Source organism: Trichechus manatus, unplaced genomic scaffold (genome assembly GCF_000243295.1).
Source record: "Trichechus manatus latirostris isolate Lorelei unplaced genomic scaffold, TriManLat1.0 scaffold00038, whole genome shotgun sequence".
NCBI classification, from domain to species: Eukaryota; Metazoa; Chordata; class Mammalia; order Sirenia; family Trichechidae; genus Trichechus; species Trichechus manatus.
The window spans coordinates 16,206,569-16,229,687 of NW_004443974.1; the positions used below are offsets into that span (position 1 = coordinate 16,206,569).

At 39.3% G+C, this 23,119-nt stretch overlaps 1 protein-coding gene across 1 annotated transcript in view; it reads right to left on the bottom strand.

The window, feature by feature from the left end:
- MED27 (mediator complex subunit 27) overlaps positions 1 to 23,119 on the bottom strand; it is a 237,913-nt gene that overhangs the window by 79,164 nt on the left and 135,630 nt on the right. The window contains exon 4 of the mRNA XM_004375777.3: positions 7,826 to 7,919. Coding sequence (XP_004375834.1) covers positions 7,826 to 7,919 — 94 coding nt within the window. The remainder of the gene's footprint in view (positions 1 to 7,825; positions 7,920 to 23,119) is intronic.

Consider the following 23,119-nt stretch of genomic DNA (forward strand, 5'->3'; position numbering starts at 1 on the left):
AAAAAAAAAAACAAAAAAACTGAGAAATGTTTAAAACACAAGAATACACAACCTATTATGTACCAGTCTGATGATGTCATCGCACATTACGTAGTCTTTGGAAAACTTCATCGTGAACTCATGAACGAATGAGAGTGAAAAAGGAAAGTAATGTCTTAGTATTACCATAAAAATAGTTTTGATCTTGTGGACCCCTTGAAAGGGTCTCTGTTACCCCTTGTCCCTGGACCACTGACTGCTGGATGCTGAATAAAGACAGCAAGCATCACAGAATTTTAGCACTGGATGATCTTCAGAAATTTCTGAAGGACAACACTAAAGTTATTACCTAAGTCTTTGATATTTGGGAAAAATGTGTTTTACTACTTGAGGATTGCTGGTGGGAGTGTAAATTTGTGCAACTACTTAGGAAAACATTTTGGCATTATCATGGTAAGCTGAGTATTTGCATGCCCGAAACCAGGGTTTCACAACATTGGCACTTCTGACATTTTGGACTAGATAATTCTTGGATGTAGGGACTGTCTTATTCATTTTTAAGTGTTTAGCAGCATCCCTATTATCTTCCCACTAGATGCCAGTAGCACTCCCCCTGCCTTAGTTGTGACAAAAATTTCTCTTAAAAAAAAATCCATTTCGTTGATCCAGACTCACAGTGACCTTATATAGGACAGAGTAGAACCACCCCATAGGGTTTCCAAGGCTGTAATCTTTATAAAAGCAGATTGTCACATCTTTCTCTCGTGGAACAGCTGGTGGGTTCAAATTGTCCATCTTTCAGTTAGCAGCCAAGCGCTTAACCACTGTGTCACCCAGGCTCCTTGTCCCTTGAGTGTCAAAATTCACCCCTAGTTGAGAATCACTGCCCTAAGCCAAGCAATTCCACTCCTAGGGGTAGATCCAAGAGAAACTTTAGCACATGGGTACCAAGAGATACGAACAAGAATGTTCAGAGCAGGACTGCTCGTGATACAAAGAACAAAATACAAAAACAAACCAAAAAACCCAGAAACAAATCAATTGGTAATTGACAATGGATAAGTCAATTAGGATATATTCATACAATGAAATATTTCATACCACAAAAGTGAATAAGCTATAGCTAAACCAATAATTTGAATAATTTTTAGTAAAGCAAATGCTGAGTGAAAAAATTAAGTCCCAGAAGGTAACATATAATACCTTTCTTTGGAAAAATAACAGGCAAAATTAAAGAACATATTGTTTGGGCATACATATATATGAGATAGACGTTAAAAAAAAAAAAAAAAAAAGGAAAAAGAATGATCAAAAGGAAGGATAATTATTCCCTGCAGGGCACAGGCAGGAGGATGGAACAGAGTGGTAGGAGGTACTTACAGGTACATACAGGTTGCAGATAGTGTTCCGACTCCTGGGTTGGGTTGGTAGGTTCACTCGTGAGTATTCACTATATTACTAAATAAATGTGAAAGGGCCGTGCCTGAATCAACAATGACGGCGTGTCATAAACCAAGGATTATGATAAATTCTATTTTGTACAACTGAAGTTAAACAAAAAATCTGAGCCCTACCCTGCTTCAGCAGCCCCTTCTCCTCCCTACCTCCCTCTCTTCCTCTTGGTCCCTGAACTCTAGCCACCTGGCCTCCTTGGTTTTACTTGAAGTCCACTGGCCAACTGCCCTAGGGCTAGGGTCTTCAGTACTTGTGCTGTCTCTCCTGGACCCCAACTCCCCAGATGGCTCGTGACCTCACCTTACGTAGGCTTCTACTCACAGAGCCTTCCTTAATTCCACCACCCCCTCAACAGCACCCTGTACCACTCTCCAGCCCTTTATCCTGTTTAATTTTTTCTTCCATAGCCTATCACCATGTGACATCATATTATGCAACAATGTGCTTGTCTCTTGTTCTATTCCCATACTATAATGCAGGCTTCACACGCGCAGGGACTTTGCTCGGTCGATGCTGAACAGCACCTGGAACTGTGATTTCATCTCTTGGTGGTCAGTAACTATTTACTGAATGAACTAATGCTTTAGCTACATATCTCATCTCTCATACCAGAGCTGTGACTTACCAAAAAGGTTAGACTTCATTGGAATGCCAAGTGCATAAAAGATTTAACATCATGTTTCTTACAATGTGATCCACAGATTACCTGAGACTTAACTTAGTTGGAGCACCTGGGAAATGCAGTTCTTGGGGCCTACCCCACAACCTGCTGAATCATAATTTCTGTGGCACCTTGCCAGGAATATGCATTTTTCACAAACTACACTGTGACTGTTAGCCCCACTAAAGCTTGAGAACTATTAAACTCAACAGAAAAATCATCAAGGCTCCAAATAATTCAACAGGTTAGCTGTCCAAAAGTCTTTCCTGACCTCAGTGAGCGTGGGGTACAGTAACCTGAGATAATGTGTCTAAATCGTTTTAAAAAGAAGATGTGCCATTCAAAAGCATGGCATGACTATGTTAAAGAAACTGAAGGTCAGTTGAAATGTGGATTTAAAAAGACTGATCAATGAGTTTTATCTCCTATAAATCAAACAACATAAAGATGAATTTATAAAATATAAAGGTATATTTCAAATATTACAGTTGAAGCTGTTTCTTTTTTCTTTTCTTACATTTTATATCTAGATCAGTAAAAAATTGTAGATTAGTATTTTAAATGTTGAAAGACGCCAGCTGCTTGTTCCAGTCTGACTCAGTTAAGCTCTTACAATATTTTGATTATTTGAAGAGAATTAATAATGGGATGCTAGGCGGTAGATTAACTGAAACTAAATATCAACACAGCTAGATTTATTTTTGGATAACTGAGCTCATTTTTACAAAGAATGGAAACAGGATGCATTATATCATGAGTTATTAACTTACACAACACCAGAACAGCCTCCAGAGCAAAGACAGCTACAATGTATTTAAAGGTTACATAAACAGTTAAAAGTTTAGATTTCACATTAGGATTTAGACTGTATAGGCTAGAGTCGATTATCTAAGACTCACAAAGACAGCAGAAGAAGTTAAGCCAATAACTGTCTTGACAGTTTGAGAATCAAAACAGTATAAATGCCTTATTCCTTTTCCCTTGAGTAGTCAGAGAAAAGGTCCCCATTACAGTCAATATGGACAAACAGATACAGAGTAAAAGATGCCTTTACTTCCGTCATTCATGTATTTATTTGGCAAATATTGACCGAGCACCTATCTATCTGTCCTCCTTTCTGTCCTCCCACCTCACTTCCTAGGTATGCCCTATCTGTCCGTCCATACACATGAATAGGACATGAGCATGTGCTTCCAGGTCAAACACAGTTCCCAGACAGAAGGTGACTACTCCTAAAGTTTCTGATGCGCGCTTAAGCCCTGGGAACTCCAGGCCAACAGGGAAAGGCAGGCTTGGCTTTTAGATAAGCCAAATTGACCTCAACTGTATAAAAGAGAAGCCTCAAAAAATATCAGTTTGGTCCCTCCCCATCCATTTCTCCTCCTTCTATATTGTGAAGGAACGCTAGTGGCGCAGTGGTTAATCGATCGGCTGCTAACTGAAAAGTCGGTGGTTCAAACCCACCAGCTGCTTTGAGGGAGAAAGATGTGGCAGTTTGCTTCTGTAAAGACTACAGCCTTGGAAACCCCATGGGACAGTTCTACGCTGTCCTATAGGGTCACTATGAGTCGGAATCAACTTGACAGCAACGGGTTTATATTGTGATGAGACTGTTGATAAGGGACTAGGGCTCTGAATTACATCGCATACATCTAAGGCCCTCTGCCGCTTCTTGGCAGTGACTGCTTGGTGAAGGAGGAAACTGAAAAGGATCACCAAAAACTGCCTGAGGTTCATGGACTTCTCTGGAGTTCTAATGACTTGATAATGTTTTCCCACAGACATGCATAAACAATCCAAAACCTCCTTTAAACTCACATAACCAAAACTGAAGAGGTCTCTAACTACAACAAAGTCAGTGGAATGCTCTGATTATGGAAACCAGGCTGTTTAACTTGAACCATTTCTGGACCCCTTTATACACCAGAGTGGGCATCCCTCCTCTGAGTGGTTTCAGGAAGTCATGCCATTACATTTCACAACTCAAGTGACTCTTGTGAAAAACCTATCTGCTCTCACTGCTCTTAACACTCCATTTCTCCCTCCAGAAACGGGCCTGCCCTGGTGCCATGGCTTGAGCTAAGACTTAAAAATTTATGCTGGTCTATGTGCAAGAATGCTCATGCCAATATTATTTAAAAAGCAAAATTGGAAATAACCCAAACATGCATTGACAGGAGAAAGAACAGTGTACAGTCGCAGAATGGGCTATTATATGATAATTATTAAACTGCAGATACAACCAACAACAGGGATACATCTCAGAAACAACACACAGCATGACACCATTTCTATGAAGCTCAAAAACCAACAAAACTAAACAAGACATTATTTAGGGATATATGTACATGTTTTAAAAGCACACTTGAAAAAGGGAAGAGAAAGGAATGATCAGGATGGTGGTTACCTTGGGTGGAGAGGCAAGGACTGGGAAGAAGCATACAATGGTTCTGTTCTGCTTCTTAAATTGAGTGGGGAACTCACGGCTTTATCATTATGCTTTATAACTTACATACACATTACACACAGGCCTTTGTATAGGCCAAATTACATAATAAAAAAACTTTTAAGAAAAAATTACCAGCCTGGTAGTTCAAATCTTGTCACTAGCATGAGCTACAATCAGAGATGGGAGTGGGTGTTCAAGCTGCATGGCCCAGTAGAAAGGACTGCATATCTTTGGATCTCAGTTTTCTAACATGTAAAATAGAAACAATTGGTCCTATCTACCTTGAGGGCACTCTTCAGGAACAAATGAGCTGAGTGCTATGTAAGATGAAGGCTCTGTACACGTGGGTATTTATTTAGTTTATCATGCAGATTGTTGCTTTTTCTGCCCTGCTCCTCTCCCTCTGGGGAATGACCACATCCTACACTATGTAGTTCTGTGGGGCTGTCAATGCACGACTTCATCCTGATCACAGGGGGAGGACGCACCCCAGGTTAGGCCAACGTGATTATTTCTCCAGGGAATGTATAAGTACAAACATAGGGATGGAAGGTAACTGATACCGAATCATTTGGCCCACAGGGCCCCATAAGGACTGTTGTTTTGTTCCTGCTCCTGACATCCCTGGAGCTACCCTGGTTTTTGTCCTTTCTAGCAGACACTATCTTTGAGTCTGTGAGCATCTAGCATCATTAAAAAGCAAAATGAATCAAAAACCAACTCCTTTCTTGCTTAAGTTAATCAGAGCAGGTTTTTTATTGACTGCATCCAAGGAGGTCTAACTGATTCAGGAGGGAATGCCTCTTCATTAAAGCACAGGTACACTTCAGGCTTTGGTCAAGATAGATAAAAGGGGATGTCACAGAGTGCTCAAATGGGTCCTCCCTTCAACAACCTCCTAACTGGTCTTTCCTCTGGCAGTCTCACTCCCCTCTCAAAGCCTTCCAGCATGCCTCCAGATTAATCTCCAGAAAACAACATATTCATCTCTTGCCCAAACCTACTGCAGTGGTGCCTTACTACCCACAGTATGGGTCTCTAACCTTTTCCACCAGAGTCACAGGGAACAGGTTACTAGCAAATGTAGTAGAGGAGGTGACAGCTGTTGGTCCTGCCCCCCTCCCAGGCCAGAATTCTATTCATCCTCAGAGAACACGGGTGCTGCAGCAGCAGATGGCTTAGAGATTCGCAATCTTATAAAGTAACATCTTTCAAAAGTAAAAATCAAATAAAGCAGTTATGTTAAAAGTAAGATTATCTACCTGACAATATGATTCTGAATCAGATCACCCATTACTATTCCTATAAATAAGCACCACCTTATGCGGATTTTTGTGTCATCTGAGGAAGGTAACAACTAGCTAGCTAGACGCATATGGATCTGAATGAGCCACTCACAGGTGTAAGAAACAGTATATATAAAACAGAATTCCTTCCTTGAATTGAGCCCCTAAACTCTCTCATCAGTCTATTAAAACAGAAGCTCCATGAAAGCACATGGGGCTGACAGGTCATTGTGAAATAAAAGCTTGCTTTCTCAGGTGGAAGTAACTCTAATATCTTAGACCTGTTTACCTATCATCCTGTTCCCTCTGGCTCATTCCCTTCAATGCCAAATTCCTATCCTAATCATGAAATGGAAGCTCAATGACCCAGAAATAATTTGAACAAACCTATTTCACTGAGGACACTTTCATTTTTATCTTCATTAACTCTCTGGTCCCTGTCAAGTATACTGAAAGCAAGATTTATGTTTTGGTTGCTGGGTTCAGAGGCTCTTAAAATTTAGACAATTTGTACATTTAACTGAGGCAGAAAATATTTCATGTTTTACATACAGATACATCATACATAAAGAAAGACTTTTTTTTTACTGTTTAAAAAAAGTAGTCTCATTCTCTTTATTTTTTAACAAAAAGAATTTTAAAGTCAAGAAAAGTAGCATATTACCCAGATGAATTTCACTGATTTTTTTCTCATGATGAATTATTACACATTTAACAAGCTTATATCTATTCTTTCTTAAGGGAAAAACACATGCGTACACACAACAAGCCTGCTCTCCTAAGATGAATAGCTTGAGTGAATAGTAACTCATCCTGGATGACTATTTATAAGACTTTTACAAAATCGTTAGGTGCCACTGAGTCAGTTCCGACTCATAGCGACCCAATGTACAACAGAATGAAACAGTGCCCAGTCCTGCACCATCCTCATATTTGTTGCTGTTTGAGCCCATTTTTGCAGTCACTGTGTCAATCCATCTCATTGAGGGTCTTCCTCTTTTTTGCTGACCGTCTACTTTACCAAGCATGATGTCCTTCTCCAAAGACAAAGTAAAATGCTAAAATACGGGGAGTTCACACTAGGCCCCAAAGCAGCAGCAACTGACTAGATGTAAAAAACATTCAGTTCTGAACCTCACCTCCCTGATGCCCATCAAAAACCGCTGCTCTTTATATTCAAACTCTCTCTGTAAAATTTGATGGCTCCTCCATATCTGTGTTCATGGAAGTGTTTTTCAAGCACGTGTTATTACACAAACCACTGAAAATTTCTCAGCACTGATGTCTCTATACCTTTTTAATTAAAACTATAACTTACCATTGTTATTCCACTGTATTCCCAAAACATACTTAACTTTGGTAAATTTATGCAAACAGATACATCAACGGTAAGATTATGAGAATAAACTGCTAAGAACAAATCAAAATAAAAAACATCAAAACCTGAAACACAAGGTCATTGGTTATGAGGCCTCAGAACACTTTTTCAAATGCATAATGGATTTCCACAGAACCTGGTTCTGTTTTGAGAAGATAGTTTCTTTAACAGGATCCAAAAGTTGAACGGACCGGGCAGTGTTCTGTTCTGTTGTACATAGGGGTTGCTGTGAGTTGAAACCAACTCAGTGGCACCTAACAACAACAATAATAGATGAACATTACTACTGTCTACTGTACCTCCTTAAAACAATATAAAACAGATCCATCAAAACTTGCTTGGCAGGTTTATACCATAAACTAACTTATAGGTGAAACAGTCTTACAGTATCTTTTCTCTCTGGTTAACTCTTAGATAGGATCTGCAATTGGTTCAAAAGTAAGGTTTCAATGTGAAAACTTTTTAACCTACAGAATGCCAGTAAGAGAAATATCCTATTCACTATGGAACTGGGATTTAATTTCCATTTTATACATTGTACAACACAGGACCAGAGAGTCAATCTTGAGGTCAATTTTCTTCCACATGTACCTACAAATAGGTCAAGTAGATCTTACCAGAAGCATTGCTGATGTTCCATTGGGTCTGGATAAGTGGATTGACATTTCAGGAAACATCCTGTCAATACGGCTGATCACGTCATCAACATACCTAAGTGGAAAAAAAGAAACATACATGTATGAACTACAGCCTTATCCAGAGAAATAAAAATCTACAGTTTGCTAAAGACTTGTCTTTTAAATTTAATTTTTATCAACATAATACATTTTTAAAAAGGTAAATAGCATTAGAAGGCTTTTTTAAAAAAACCAAAACACTAATCTCCCATCCCTCCCCTTGCCTTTTTAGGGATGACCTTTTTCTTCCCCTCAGTATTTTACTTTCGGTGAAAATATATACAGCAGATCATACACCCATTCAACAATTTCTGCACGTACAGTTCAATGACACGGTTACATTCATGTGTGTCACCATTTTCGCTATCTCTCCCGATATTGTGTCACCACCACTGACTTAGACTCAAAAATCAAATCTGTTGCCACTGAGTTGATTCTGAGCCATAGCGACCCTATAGGACAGTGGAGAACTGCCCCAGAGGGTTTCCAAGACTGTAACCTTTATGGAAGCAGACCACCACATCTTGCTTCCAAAGAGTGGCTGCTGGGTTCGAACCGCTGACCTTTCGGTTAGCAGCTGAGCTCTTAACCACTGTACCACCAGGATCCTGATCTACACTCACTGCCCCATAAATTACTCATTTATGCTTTAGTTATTAGTGTCAATTTGATCTGATACAGATAATTCTTTAATAGAGCACAATGTTCAAGGCGAATATTCTTTACTAATTCACCTAAACTGTTGTTTATAGTTTGAAGATGACTTTAGGGGATAGTTTTAAGGTTCAAAAATTTTCTTAGGGCGAGAGATTGGGGGTTCCTTCAGCCTCAATGGGTCCAGTCAGTCTGGATTCTTTAAGAAATTGAAATTCTGTTCCACATAACCCCACCCATTTCTGATCAAGGATTCAGGATCACAAAACGTTTGGCAGTGGTAGCTGGGCACCATCCAGTTCTTCTGTTTCAAGGCAAAGGAGGCAGTAGTTTATGAAAGTTAACTAGACCTGCAGTCCAGTTCCTTCTCTGATTCCTGAGTCTCCTTTTTCCTCTGCTGTTCCAGGCGAAGAGAGACCAATTGTTGGATCTTGGATGGTCCCTCTGAAGCTTTTAAGACCCCAGGCACTACTTACTGAACTGGGGGGTAGAACAGAAACTCTAAAAACAGTGTTAGCTCAATTGGCTGGACAGTCCCATGAAGCTATGGCTCTAAGACTTCAAACCAAGAGAACTAATTCCATTAGGTGTTTGGCTGTACCTAAGTAGTTTCAGCAACTGTATCTTTTTTTTTTTTTTTTGGTTACTGTTGTAAAACTACATATAGCACAACATTTGCCATTTTGCCATTTTTCTGGTGCATAACTTAGTGATTCAGTTACATTAGTCAAGTTGTGTAACCATTACCCTTAATTGATACCAATTTTCCCATCACCATAGACATGAACTCACTACTTCCCAGAGAATGATTCCCTCTTTCTTCATCCTCTCTCTTGCCCCAGGTAACCACTAATAACCATTGGTCTCTATATATTTATCTATTCTTGTCATCTAAGTGAGGTCATACAGTATTTGTCCTTCTGTAATTGACTTAGTTCACTCAGCATAATGTCTTCAAGGTTCATCCACATTGTAGCACGTATCAGGACTTCATTTCTCTTTATGGCCGAGTAGTATTCAACGGCATGTATGTACCACATTTTGTTTATTCATTCATCCGTTGATGGACACTTAGGTTGTTTCCACCTTTTTGCTATTATGAATAGTGCTCCTATGAACATAAGCGTACATATGTCTGTTAGTGTCATTACTTTCAGGCTCCCAGGGCATATACCTAGCGGTGTAATTTCTGGATGATATGTAGTTCTATTTTTAATTTTTTGAGGAATCACTATACTGTTTTCCACAACACTTGTACCATTTTACATTCCCATCAGGAATGGATAAGATTCTGATCTCCCCACATTAGAGGTGACCATTTTTTAGTGATTTTTTCTGGTATTCGTCTCCATATTTCTAAATTTGTTTTTAAGGCTAGTTCTTGATTTTTCATTTTTAGGCATAACCAATTGATTTGCTCCTACAGAAGACCTGAATTTAGCTTTCACGTTCCTGGCCATTGGGCTCCAGTAACACAGTCTCATCTCTCTGTCCTTCCAGCCTAAGGATGGCAGCAGCTTCTTATTATTGCTAAACTCTGGGATGCTTCACTGTCTCTTGTTTAGATTCTCATCTCAATCATCTCAACAACCAATTTCCTGGATTAAATTCTTTCTGTTTTAAATACCTGAAGTAACTTATGTTTTCATGGTTGGACTCTAACCAATTCAAGTTATATTACAATTTTTGTTTAAATCAATATCTGGTGTTTACATTCTAAAGTCTATGCATATATTTTAAATAGCTGAGTTACACAATGGCTCATGTGTACATTTATTTACTTGTATTGCTTTCTGTTTTTCCTGGATTTCTGTTTTGACTTCTCATTTGATTAGTTTTCTATGTACCATTACAATTTTATCTCCCAAACTCAGTCTACTGACTTTAAAACTTCTCTTATTATAGTCAAGTATATTAGGTAATCTATCAGTCCCATTTTTCCTTGGAGACATCCCTCCAAGGAGTCCTTTGTTCTTCTGGCCCAAACGGAACATATATCTCTCAAGGTTTAATAATAATTGAGATAATTGGCACCTGGCACATATTAAGGGTTAAAAAATGGTAACTACTCTTACTGGTAGTTCTACAACATAAACCATGGGCCTACTCTACAAAGATGTTCTCCCTGAGTAGGGTGAATTCTTCTCCCAGTGGAGGCCTGTTGTGAAGATGCTAACCCATGGCCTAAACAGAGCTGGGTCTGGTTCAGATCCTTTGAGAATAACATCACACAAGCATTTGTGCTCACCATACTGAAGCACAAATGGAAATGTAAAATACAATAGCTTAGATGCAAAACTATTTATTAAGGCTTTTCCATTTGGATATAACCAATTAGATGCATATAACTATTAAAGACTGGTCCATTTGGATATGACAAATTAAATTATATATCCATTAAATCAGGGACATATAAAAGGTATGTTCTCTTGGGAAAAGAGGGAGATTAGCTCTCCATTTACAACACGAAAAGATTTTAGTCAGAAATCTGGGGCTCATTAAGAGACAGCGGACAACATAATGCCATTTGTTAAAAAGCGAACATCAACATATCAGCTGTGAAAGTCAGAAAGTAATCCTATGGCCTAACCCATCAGGTTTTCATTAAAGAATATTACGTGCAACTTTAAACTCTGAGTTGCGGAAGGAAGGAGAAAAACTATAGAAGGCTCAAGGTAAATAATGCTGACAGTGAAGCAGAGATGAATGGGAAGAGTTGGAGGTGTATTGAAGGGTATTTGCTTATGGGGAAAAGAATGCTGAGGGGGAGACCTTGATATTCTTCAACAATGCCAATGGCTACTACAAACTCAGTACCAAACATGTGTCCTTCATTCCTAGAAAGGAACATAACATGAGGATATGGCATTAAAAAGTGAACTTGCTCAGAAAGAACATAAGGCATTTCTTAAAAGTGAGGCTCCATTCTGTAGATTTTTAAAAATGGTATAGAAAACAATCTTTCCTGGATGGCTAAGAAACAAACTGACCAAGACACCACACATCATCTCCTGTGGTCCTCTTCCAGATTTACAACTTCATGACATACAACACAACCTTGGTTCTAAGCTTAAATGCTACAAAACAGGAGGAGGAGGAAATTAATTCACTTTTCATTACTGCCTAGTATTTCTTGAAAAGGTGGAAGACACATGACAAACTTCAGGCCAAAACTTATACCAAGTCACTGGAAATATTTGTACATTTACACACTTTTTTCTAAATCTATGTGTGCAGTTTAAACCCAGTTAATTCAGACTCAGCAGGAAGTAAAAATCCGCTGTTCTGTGTGAACAGAGGTCATTGCTAAGTATATGCTAATGGAGGGGAGGGCAATGTCTTCTGAACTGATCCTCAATCAATAGCCACCATAGCTCTGGACGGTAGAATGCAAATGAATATGCAGAACTTCAGTACAAAGGCAACATCATAATTTGCTCTCTCTTGCACCTTTCACCTTGAAGCCTTCAAAATACTTTCTGCAAAATTAGTATTTTTAGTAGGCTAGGAAAATAGGGGAATGAGAAGATTAAGTGATGACTGTAGGTCCCGCAGATAGCCAGAAATTAAGCTCCGTGCGCGCATTTTCAGAATTCCATGCCAACTACCTGACTTTGCTTTCTTTCAGTAAGGGCCTGAGTTCTAAGTGAGCAAAAAACAAATGTTCTCTGCCATTTCTGGAATTCTCTATTTATGAGATCTTTACTTGTAAGGGAAGGCAGTGACAGGAGAAAAATATCTTCAGCCAGAACGGGAAAATAGAAAGGGCTGGAACAGGGTTTTTTTTTTGTTTGTTTCTTCTCTAACCAGTGATCTTAGCTAAAGCTCAGCAAACTCAATTTAAAGATTCTATTAAGCAAAACGGAATTTTAAGAAGACTGTTTTTCATTCACATGCCTAACATAAAGGAGACGCAAATTTCTTTTTTACAGGTGACGTTATGTATCTGCCAAAAAGGAGAAAGAGAAAGTCAGCTGCATCTTTAACTTGAGGAAAACAATATCTAAATTCTAGAAGCAAAAATCAAAACATTTCATTTTCAAATAGACCCAACCTTCAAAATGCAATACCACCACTAGTGACTTGGCAGAAATAAGGAAAGCTTGGAAATTCAAATTAAAAATCTGGAGACAAAATGACACTTTCTTTTTGCCAAGGGGGGGGGTTAGTATGGGAAGTAGTTTCTGTCGCACCACCTTTTTGGCAGTACTTCTCGGAATGCTGCCCCCCAACCATTGGGCATCGCCAGAGTCTGCACACAGCTCTGCAATGCGCGTTCACTCTGCCTTTACTGTGGGGCTAAGGACAGGTAGGAACAGCGTGCTCTCCTCCTACACTTCCACCATATGTTACACTCTGCTCTATGACAGGATTAAATTACTTTAATTTTTACCTTTTGAATATAGGCAAACAAGCAGCAACACAGCAGTGGTGACTAGTTTACACTTGAGCAGACGCAGCACTGAAAGACATTAATTTAGTGCCAAATTGAGCAGTGACTCACAATTTGCACGTATCTGTCAACATGTTAACAGGGTAATAACTTGGAAAGATTGCTGTTGCTATTTACATTACAGAGGCCCTTTGAAAATGGAGAGCGGTCTGGTTCTTCTTGAAGCACTCGGCCAGTGAGCTGGCTTGATGGTCTAGGAACTGGGCTAGAAACAACAACTCCCAGAAATCACTGGTTCAAATCAAGATATAATTCGTAACCAATATTTCAGGCTGAAAATGAACTTTTAAGCAACCAGAGAATTCTGTTTCTCTACCCTGCTCCCCAGTTACATCAGACTCTCAATGGTGTCTGGTCCAATTTGTTCCAGTGCAACCCAACTGACTCTTCCTGCAGTCTCTAATGGATTCCTTAGGACTGAGCTTCAGTCTCAACTACCTCAATCTCTCTGCTGTATCAGAAACTATCACACCATTTTCAGATTTTAAACATTAATTTCTGAAATCCTATAAACCTAGAATTCTGCTTTTTTTCAAGTGGTTCTGCTTGCTTCTTTAAATGGCCTTAATCAGAGAATTCAAGAACACTGGGACCTCAGAGGTCATCTCATCCAATCCAGGAACAGAACATCGCTAAGAGATGGTTTGTATAAATACTCCCACAGCAGAGCTCAGCACCTCACAAGGCAGCCCCTTGTACTACTGGATAGCTGCGTGGTTTCTAATCCACTTACCAGTATTGCCAGCCAATTACCCCAATTCAGCCTTGTGGAATAACACACAAGAAATCTATTTCCCCTAAAACCTGAAGGTTTCTGCAAATAGGTAAAAGACTATCAGGCTTTCTGATTTCTTTTATCAATGGTTTTTAATCTTTCTTGGATCACAGATCCCTTTGAGAATATACTGAAAGCTAAAATACATATATGTGCAAAATTTTACAAATAATTTTTCTGGCGTTCACAGGCCCCTGGAGTCCATGCATGAATCTCAGGTTAAGGATCCCTGTTCTATACTCATTCTAAAACTGAGGCATCAGGGGTCTTCTTCTCTATTCCTTTCTGAATGTTTAATCTTATTGTTTAGTAAAGCTATTTTCATTTTGGAAAAAATAAATGTGTGTGTGCTGCCTAGAGGTGAACACATCTGAAGTGGCTGGGTATATAATATTCTGGCCGTGGTCATCTTAACTTCATACTTCCATAATAGAGCCCAAGGTTAGTTTTTTTTTTTGGCTTGTCTGGTATTAAACAACTGCCTCTCACTGTCAACCAATCTTTCCAAAAAAGTCAAGTACCTGTTTCCATGACCTTAGAGGTCATCTGACTCCACAGCCATATCAGCCATGCTTTACAGAAGCCCCTTGCTTAAAATGGAAGAAAGAGTCCCACATACCAGCTCCCTGCTTTCTGTATCATTGCCTATGGCACAGCTTGGTGCTGAACTCAAGTCTCAAGTCATCAACAAGGCCAAGGTGATGTTTCTTTCAGTCCAGCTGCTGCTATCGCTCCAGCCTCATCAGGTCTTCCTCCTCGTCGCCGAGCAGGCTGCGCACATTCTACATCTTCCTCCTACAAGATTCTTCTCACAATCGCTTCCATCCCATGCCCAGGGAATTCCTACTCATGCTTCAAGTCTTTGGTTTTGAGATTAAATGGCACTTTCTCAGGGAAGTCTTCCTTGAAGCTCTCCCAGGTCAATCAGTGCACCCCAGTCTATCTCTTAAGGTACTTTTAATTATCTTTGTAACTCCTGTCACATCTGTAATTAAACAATTACTTGAGTGGTCATTTGTTTAAAGTCTATATCTCCAAAAAGACTCTCTAAGGGATTATATGACTGCCTCCTTCACTGCAGAATCCCCAGTACCTCATCACAGTGCCTGGGACACAGGAGGCACTCCTTAAATATTTGCTGGATCAGTAGACCGTGCATTGAAAGTAAGCCACGCAGGCCCAATTAGGCACTTATGAAACAACTAAAATGAAGAGTTTTTTTTTAGCAGATGATTTGAGGTGTTGGAGACTTTATTACATTAACCATCAAAAGTCACTAACAGCAGCAACCAGAGAGCTCTACAAAACAAACCTCAAAGAAAGCAGCAGAGATCCTTCAAAGTCTTACAGCTTAATATGCATCCACAAAATCCCTGTATCTGTTTTAGTAGAAGCCCAATGCCTCTTAGAAGAGTCTTCTAAAGAAGTGCGCCGTGTTACTGACATGCCAGTTTTAAAATGTTGCTTTTAAGGAACTAATTAATTCTGCAAAACATTAGTACAAAGATGTGTGCTACCAAATTGGGATTACAATACCAAAATGATAACAAAACAGAATGTGGAAGACATTTCTAAAGATACCGGTTTTACAAAACATTAATTTTTTACTCCACACATTAAAACATATCGCCAACTATTTGTTAGTAAAGCCTTAAAATAATCTGCTGGACAGATGGCTTAGTTCTCTCAAGTCTGACCACCCCCCTCAAAAAAAAAAAAATCTGGATGCCAGCCAGTGATCCCATGTTAGCATGACGCTTACTTAGCAGCTCAAGTAGGATTGAAATAGCGTTTACCCCACACAGCGTGTAAGATACATGCTGTTTGTTTTCTCCACCCATAGAAAATCTAAAAATTAGGAATGCATATATTAATAAACCACCTTTTTGAAGAAAGAGTAATGCCCAGTAGGTATCAAGGAGAGAGTCATTTGCATGATCTGAAAATAATTTAAGATTTTCCTCCATACCTATCCAGAATTAGACTGAGTGGACTTTGACAGTGGGTGGAAACAGAAGGGGGTTTGTTTAATTACTTTGTGAGAAGGAGATTGGCTGAAACTATAACTATCAATCTCAATATGCTGAAGAAAGAGAATTGGAAACTTAGGTCAAATGCTCATTTCTCAGATTTGTAAAATAATTACATCATGTTTGTCAAAGAGTTCTGATTATTCTCTCAAGAAAACTAAAAGTTCTTTCTAAGCTCTACATTAAAATACAAGACTAGATGTACTCCAGACAGAAATAAGGACACTTGCTTAGATTTCTATATTATCTCTCATTATACTCCTTTCTCACTTCTACCCAAGTGGCTGCCTACCTTCCAACAAAAGACACTCAAAAATGTCAAAATCTCCTTATGGAAACTGACCACCTAAGAAGACAGGGCTGTCAAGATTGGGCAGAGTTGCTTCCAGGGATGGTGGCCAGGCCACAGAAGTAGGAGGAGAGATTTACCCTGTTCTCTCCTGGTAATTTATGGATTTTGAGCTATGTGAATATATTACCTTAAAAAAAGTTAGGAGGACCACAGGGCAAGCAAACAAAAGCTACCCTTATATTTCCAAAAGTTGAAATAAATATACAAAGACCCACAACATACTAAAACAAATAAACAAATCTGCCTGCCTGCTTTCTTCCTGTCTGGTGTCAAGCATCCCAGTAAGTTCACAGGTTGGCATGAACTAGAACATTTGCCAACCCAAATATCATCATGAAAATAGAATTCTTCTTACACATAATTTAGCATGATACAGAGAACTAAAAATTTTTTTCTATTAATAAATATTTATCAGTTCCTTCAATCTTAAACAAACAATAACTGTGCTCAGAGAACAATATTAAGTACTAAAGATAGAAAACAACTGAATTAGCTGGCCCACAGTAGGTGTTCTGTGCAAATTACATGGCAAGGGGTGGGCCCCTAGCCTGTACTTTCTGCTTTAGATTACTGGTTGAGCAGGGAAAGTATCATTGTTTTCCAGTTTTCAAAGCACTTTTGCATCCTCATTAGATCTCAAGCCAACTCTGAGAAGTAAGCAGGGCAGGTATAAAATTCCCATTTTATAAAGAAGCAAAAAAAAAAAAAAAAAAGAGGTTAAGTGACTTGCCCAAGGTAACAGAACAGCTAAACGGCAGAGCTGAGCCCAGAACCTACGTCTCTGGATTCCCCATTCCAGAGCTTGCTTTCACATCACAGTGTTATTAGGTCTGTGAGGATTCCACGGAAAAAGCAGATTTCATTTTTGACATTCCTTGGATTTATAAAACACCTGAGAAATATTTTGTTAGCATAGTAACAAAACAAGATCAGTTTATGATTTTCTCTTTCCAGTCATTCAATAAATATCTATTCAGTGTCTATGTGAGCCTAGGGACACGATGATGAAGGTAGTCTTGCCCTGATGGGGCTTATAGTTCATTTGCTAAAAGCCACTTTCCTTCAAAGCAAAAGGTTTGTCTCCAAAGAAAATGGACAACTAAGTTAAATTTCCTTAAGTTCTCCTGCTGAGATTTTTGATTCTCAATGTGCAAAGTTGGTAGACACCAGGAAGGGGTGAAAGAGTAAATTTTTTTTTCCATTTTATTTTATATTAATAACTAAGACGTAGATGCTTTCTAAAATTCATTCTTCTGGCATTACACATTTACTCTGAAAATCTTGTGGGCCCCAGTTTTCCCTAAAACATTTAAACAATGTATTATGCTTGGGGAAGAATTATAATCTCACTCAACAGCTAACTCCTTTACAAGTCCTTACATGTTAAAGAAAAAAAAAAAACAACACAAACACCCATATTGAGCTTTCCAGCAACACCAATTAACAATAATTATTAAATCAGTCATCTCTGTCAGATCTTGGGAAATGACACTCAGAGCTCAGATGGGCAGTGAAGAATGTGCGAACTGCGACTCAACAATTCATGCCGTGAGAAAGGAAACCCTGGGCTTCTGACATTCAACCAGGGAGCTGGCTGGGGCAGACAATGCATGTTAGAAAGCTGTACCCCTTCCCCAAATTCCAACAGCTTTCCTTCTCACCCCACAGTTACAGCTGAGGGCTGTGATTACCATGTGCAGACTGGCCTATTAATAGTTAGCACTCCTTGGCAGTATTTTAAACAGCCCAGGTGGCACAGTGGTTAAAGTGCTCAGCTGTTAACCAAAAGGTCGGAGGTTCAAAACCCACCAGCTGCTCCATGGGAGAAAGATGTGGCAGTCTGCTTCTATAAAGATTTATAGCTTTGGAAATCCCATGGGGCAGTTCTACTCTGTCCCATAGGGTCGCTATGAGTTGGAATCAACTAGACTGCAATGGGTTTGGTTTGGTTTTTTGGTAGTGCTATGAGTTGGAATTGACTTGATGGCAACAGGTTTGGTTTCTGATTTTTTAATGTGGCGACCAGTTCCAGTAATTAAGAGTTTGCTGTACACATGTAGAACAAGATTTCATTTCCATTTGATATTTTAATGTCCCTGGGAACACACATGGCAGATTTCACAGAGAAATGCTAAAGAGGAATAAGAATCACTGAACATGTAACTTGTTCTAGTCATAACAATGCATTAAGCAAATGCATACCAGTATTCAGAAATGGTCAACACATTTCAGGAAACTGCAAAACTCTTTTTTTCCCCCCTTTCTGGGACAAATAAAATATTTGCGTGACAGTAATTTTGTTTTACTTTAGCTCATCAGACAACCACTTCCATGAGGGGAGAGACTGATACCAACACATCTCCAGTCCTTGCAATGATTTTGCATGTAATAGGCACTCAATTAACATCTGATGAATTGGACTGATTTAAACAGACTGAACCAAAGCTAAATAAGGATCACAGAGTAAACAGAACTTGGTTTTATAATTGTTTCTTCTACAAAAAGTAAAAAATTCGAAACCAGAAAATGTCATCCAACAGAGTTTATAGACCCAGTGAAGTCATTTCCTTCCCTTACCACTTTCTGATGGTCTTGACGCTGGCCAACTGGGTTATAGGGCAGAACTGAAATAAGGACAAGTGGAAAGTAACTGACACATAACCTGACTCCTTGGGCAGGGTCTCTTATCTAGAACTCCAGGGGTTTCACACATATGTTCCATATACCTGGAATACTTATCCCCCAACTAGTCACTTCTAGTCCCCTTCAGGTCTCTGTGGAACACAGTCCCTTCGGGAGAGAGACCTTCTCCAAGGACCTAAGATGAAAAACAGTTCAATTACCATCACTCATGGCATTCTTCCCTTGTCCTTCATAGCACATATCACAAGGTACACCCACACATCTGGTGACTGACCAGATGTTAAATGTTTCCTACTGGAAAGAAAACTCCACGAGGAGAAGGCATAGTCCATCTTGTTCCCTGACACACCCTCAGCCCCTAGCACACTGTCTGGCACACAGCAAGTGCTCAACAGATACCTGGTAAATAAAACTTGCATGTGAACTCCTAGAGTCTGAGGCTGTGGCTTAGGAAAAACACAGACCTGGATGCTCCCATTCTGGCTCTGCCCCTCATCTTAAGCCAGTTACTTTAACCTCTCTAAGCTTTGGCTTCCTCATCTGTAAAAGAAGGATAAAAATATTACCTTCTCCATATGGTCATCATAAGAATTCAAAGACAATACATGTCAAGCATTTAGCACATGACAATTAATAATATTAGCTGTTCTTATTATGTGTGTGAATATTGCATTTTCTGAAGAAAAAGGTTAGGATCTTTTGCTTGAAGTCTAGAGGACTATGAAGCCTCAGTGAGTCAATCACAGTAGTAAAAACTGATTGAAGGATAAGGTTAAAGACAGGAATGTTTTTCACAATTCCTGCTCATTTTAACACATCACTGCATTTCAGTTAGTAAGGAATGCTCTTCTCATCATTTTCGAATGAAGGCAGATATGAAAGAGGGAAATCTGTTGTTGAACTTGAAAGCATGACTTAATATGGAAGTGGGTTGGAGTGAACAGATCTGGCTTCTAGAACAGGGCCTATGCTCTGAATATCTTTCATCTGTCCCTCCATATCTACTTTTCCACCCTTCTGGCACTGTACCTCAGGAGGCTGACCTACACGTGGACTGTACCAAGTCTTTTTGTCCTCTGGCTTCTAGTTGGGTTTGGTCAATGGGAGGCACCAGTTGGAGACTCGGAGGGCATGAGAAACATGAGGTCAGGGGGCATTGAGGACTAGCTGTGACAACTTAATAACAAAGCACCAAGGACTCCAATGCTACAGTGATGAAGGTTTAGTTCATCCCAACAGCCAGATCTATTCAATGGAGAACCAGAAGCGGGTCAGGAAAACTTGGACTAGGTACTGGCAGAAGTCAATATTACTACTAACTTAGGCCTTGTGACCAGCTGCAGATATGGGGATGGTAATAGCTATGTTTTATGCTCACTGTTTCTCAACATGGCCCTGTCCCTACAGAAAGAGCACCAGCAGGGGTATGACCGAAGTGATATCACCCCCTCTAGACAGACTGTCTCCGCTGGCGTTCTGCACCCCGGCAGGCTGAACCATAGGCTCCTGTGCCCTCTGGCTTCCATCTGGGCTTGGTTGAAGGGAGGCACTGACAGGAGATGTGGGAGGGAGAAATAGAGTGAGGTCAGGGTATTTATTCCACTAGCAAAGTCACCAAGAACTTGCTGCAACCCTCATCATAGCTTTGTCAGGAGCTCTCTCCACAAAGCACTCTCTCCCACTCTGGGTTCTAGTAACCATTTCCTTCCTGAAGGGCAAGGGATAGTAAGAGCTCTGGCCACTGTTACTTGTCCAGGGTACTGCACTATTTATTCCTTGTGGTTTTCCTACGACCTTGCCTTTCCTTTGGAAATAGTCACTTTATTAAAGTCTTTTCAGACTGGAAATAATCCCCTTGTTAAAGTCTCCACTCAGAATAATAAAAGATTCTTCCCCAATGAAACATATAACATTATAATATCAACCCTGTAATTCTACCTTAACACAAGAAACATGGTAAGTTTTAAATTACTTAATTGAGGGTAATAGTGATATGAATATTCTAAACTGGTAATGAAATCAAATGTTGTCACATAATCTGCTTATTTAATTCAACAACGTTCATTTTATAAATATTTCCTAGAGTGTTTGTGGCTGTGGCTAGTTTTGAAATTCATGACATTCATACAGAAAAATAGAATTATAATGAAAGGACCTACCTCACTAAGAAATAGTTACCCCAATCTCCTATTCCATTCCTTTACTTATTTCTCCTTTCTTCTTAAAGTGCCCTGGCACCTCCAAACTGCAGGTACGAAGCATTCCCTTTCAGACCACTGCCAAGTGCTAGTGTGCTTCATCATCTCTCTAAATTCACTGGAAAGTTCATACTAACCCCAGACTAACAATTTCCAAAGTGTGACATGCATACTCACAAAGTGGTATTGAGATGATTTTAAGTGATACATGGATGAACATTTTTGATTCCAATATATATGTATATAGAAAAATATAATTAGCAAATAAAACCTGTGATTTCATATCCCTCACGAGAATAAGGCTAAATTTTGAAAGTGAGTTTAGTTACAGAAAAATATTATGCAAATAATAGAACAGGTGGCTGAAGGTTACAGCAAAAATCCTATGGTGGCTTGTGAATAACTGAGGTTAGGAAACACCAGTAAGGCAGGTAATTAAACAGCTTAGTTTCAAAGGAGTTTTGCTTGTATTGGTAAATTACACTTTTTTTTTTTCATTCTAAATAAATCTTCACTTTCAAATCTTAAGAAAAAGGTCTTCACTCATCCATCTGGAGCTACTGAAGAGAGCAGAAATGGACACACATCCTAGGAGGGACCAGGCAGGATGTGTAGGTCAGCAATACCATGAAGCAAAGGCTGCGGATGATCAATCATCCTGGGAGCTGACTACACTGGAAGAGGTGTCTGGGAATGTGCAATTGGAGCAGGGGGAGGAGGGCCTCCTTAATAGAAAATAAAATGGCTTTCCTAAAGCCTGCAGCATACATGGCTGCGGGCTCCAAAATTTCCTGTGCCATCTTCAAAGGGGTTAAAAATACCAAATGTTGGGGAGGATGAAGAGCAAGTGGAACTTGCATATGCTGCTGGTGGAGTGTAAAATGGTACAACCACTTTAGAAAACTGTTTGACAGTTTCTTACAAAAGTAAACATACAATTATATGATCCAGCTATTTCACTCATAGGTATTTATCTCAGAGGAATAAAAACAGAGTCTACACAAAGACTTGTTCTCACTGTTCACAGTAGTTTTATTCATAATACCCCAAAACCAGAAACAACTCACATGTCTATGAATAGGTAAACGGATAAACACATAGTAGTATATCCATACACTGACTACTACTACACAATAAAAAAGATTGAACTACTCATATGTGTATAGCTTAGATGAATCTCGAAAACATATGATGAGAAAAATAAGTGAGGAACAAAACATACTTCCATGTACAGTATACAAAACTCTCAAAAAGACAAATCTAATCTAGAGTGACAGAGTGCAGATCAGAATTTGCCTGGGGCAAGGGCTGAGGGTGGAATGATTAGAAAAGTCACCAGAGAACTTCTGGGCAATGAAATTGCTTTCTTATGTTGTTTGGGGTGGTGTTTATACAGATGCATACATGTGTCAAAACACAATGAACTGCACACTTAAAATGAGTGCATTTTATATAAATTATTTCAATAAAGTTGATTTTAAAAGAAAAAAATATTCTTGCAACATGTGTTGAATCCCCTGCACTAATCCCAAGTATTAATGGAATGGGAGTCAAATTAAATGGTTTTTTAAAAGTCTTGGGGAGACAAGGCAAGAGACAGGATGCCCCTAAATACCTTAAATGATAAGAATATAGTTTGCTTTGCTCTCCAGGTTTGTTTGGAAAACCATGAGCTCTACCACAGCTCTCAACCAAATGAGAAGCAGTAGTAATGTTATGATATGTGCAATAGAATTACAGTCCTGAAAGGCTCAGGCACAGCCTGGTTTTATAATTATTAGTGTTTTCTCATCTGAGGTCTCTGCAACATTGGTGAAAACTGACATGACTCCATTCATAGATGGCTGGAGAGGAGATGCAGACTCGACATGCTGAGCGCTGTCCACAGCAATACAATTTTAGCAGGACAGCTTCAAGCCGTGAAGACCTTTTGGCCTCCTAGTTTGCCCATCTGGACTATTAACAGTTTCACATGCATCTGAATATGGAAAACACTTTGGATATATTTAGACCTGTAAAATCACTACTGAAGCAACATATTTCCATCAAGACAATTCTGGGACAGAAATACGGTACTTTCTTTCCATGTTGAAAGGAAACAATAAGTCAGGAAAGTAGTACTGTAGATT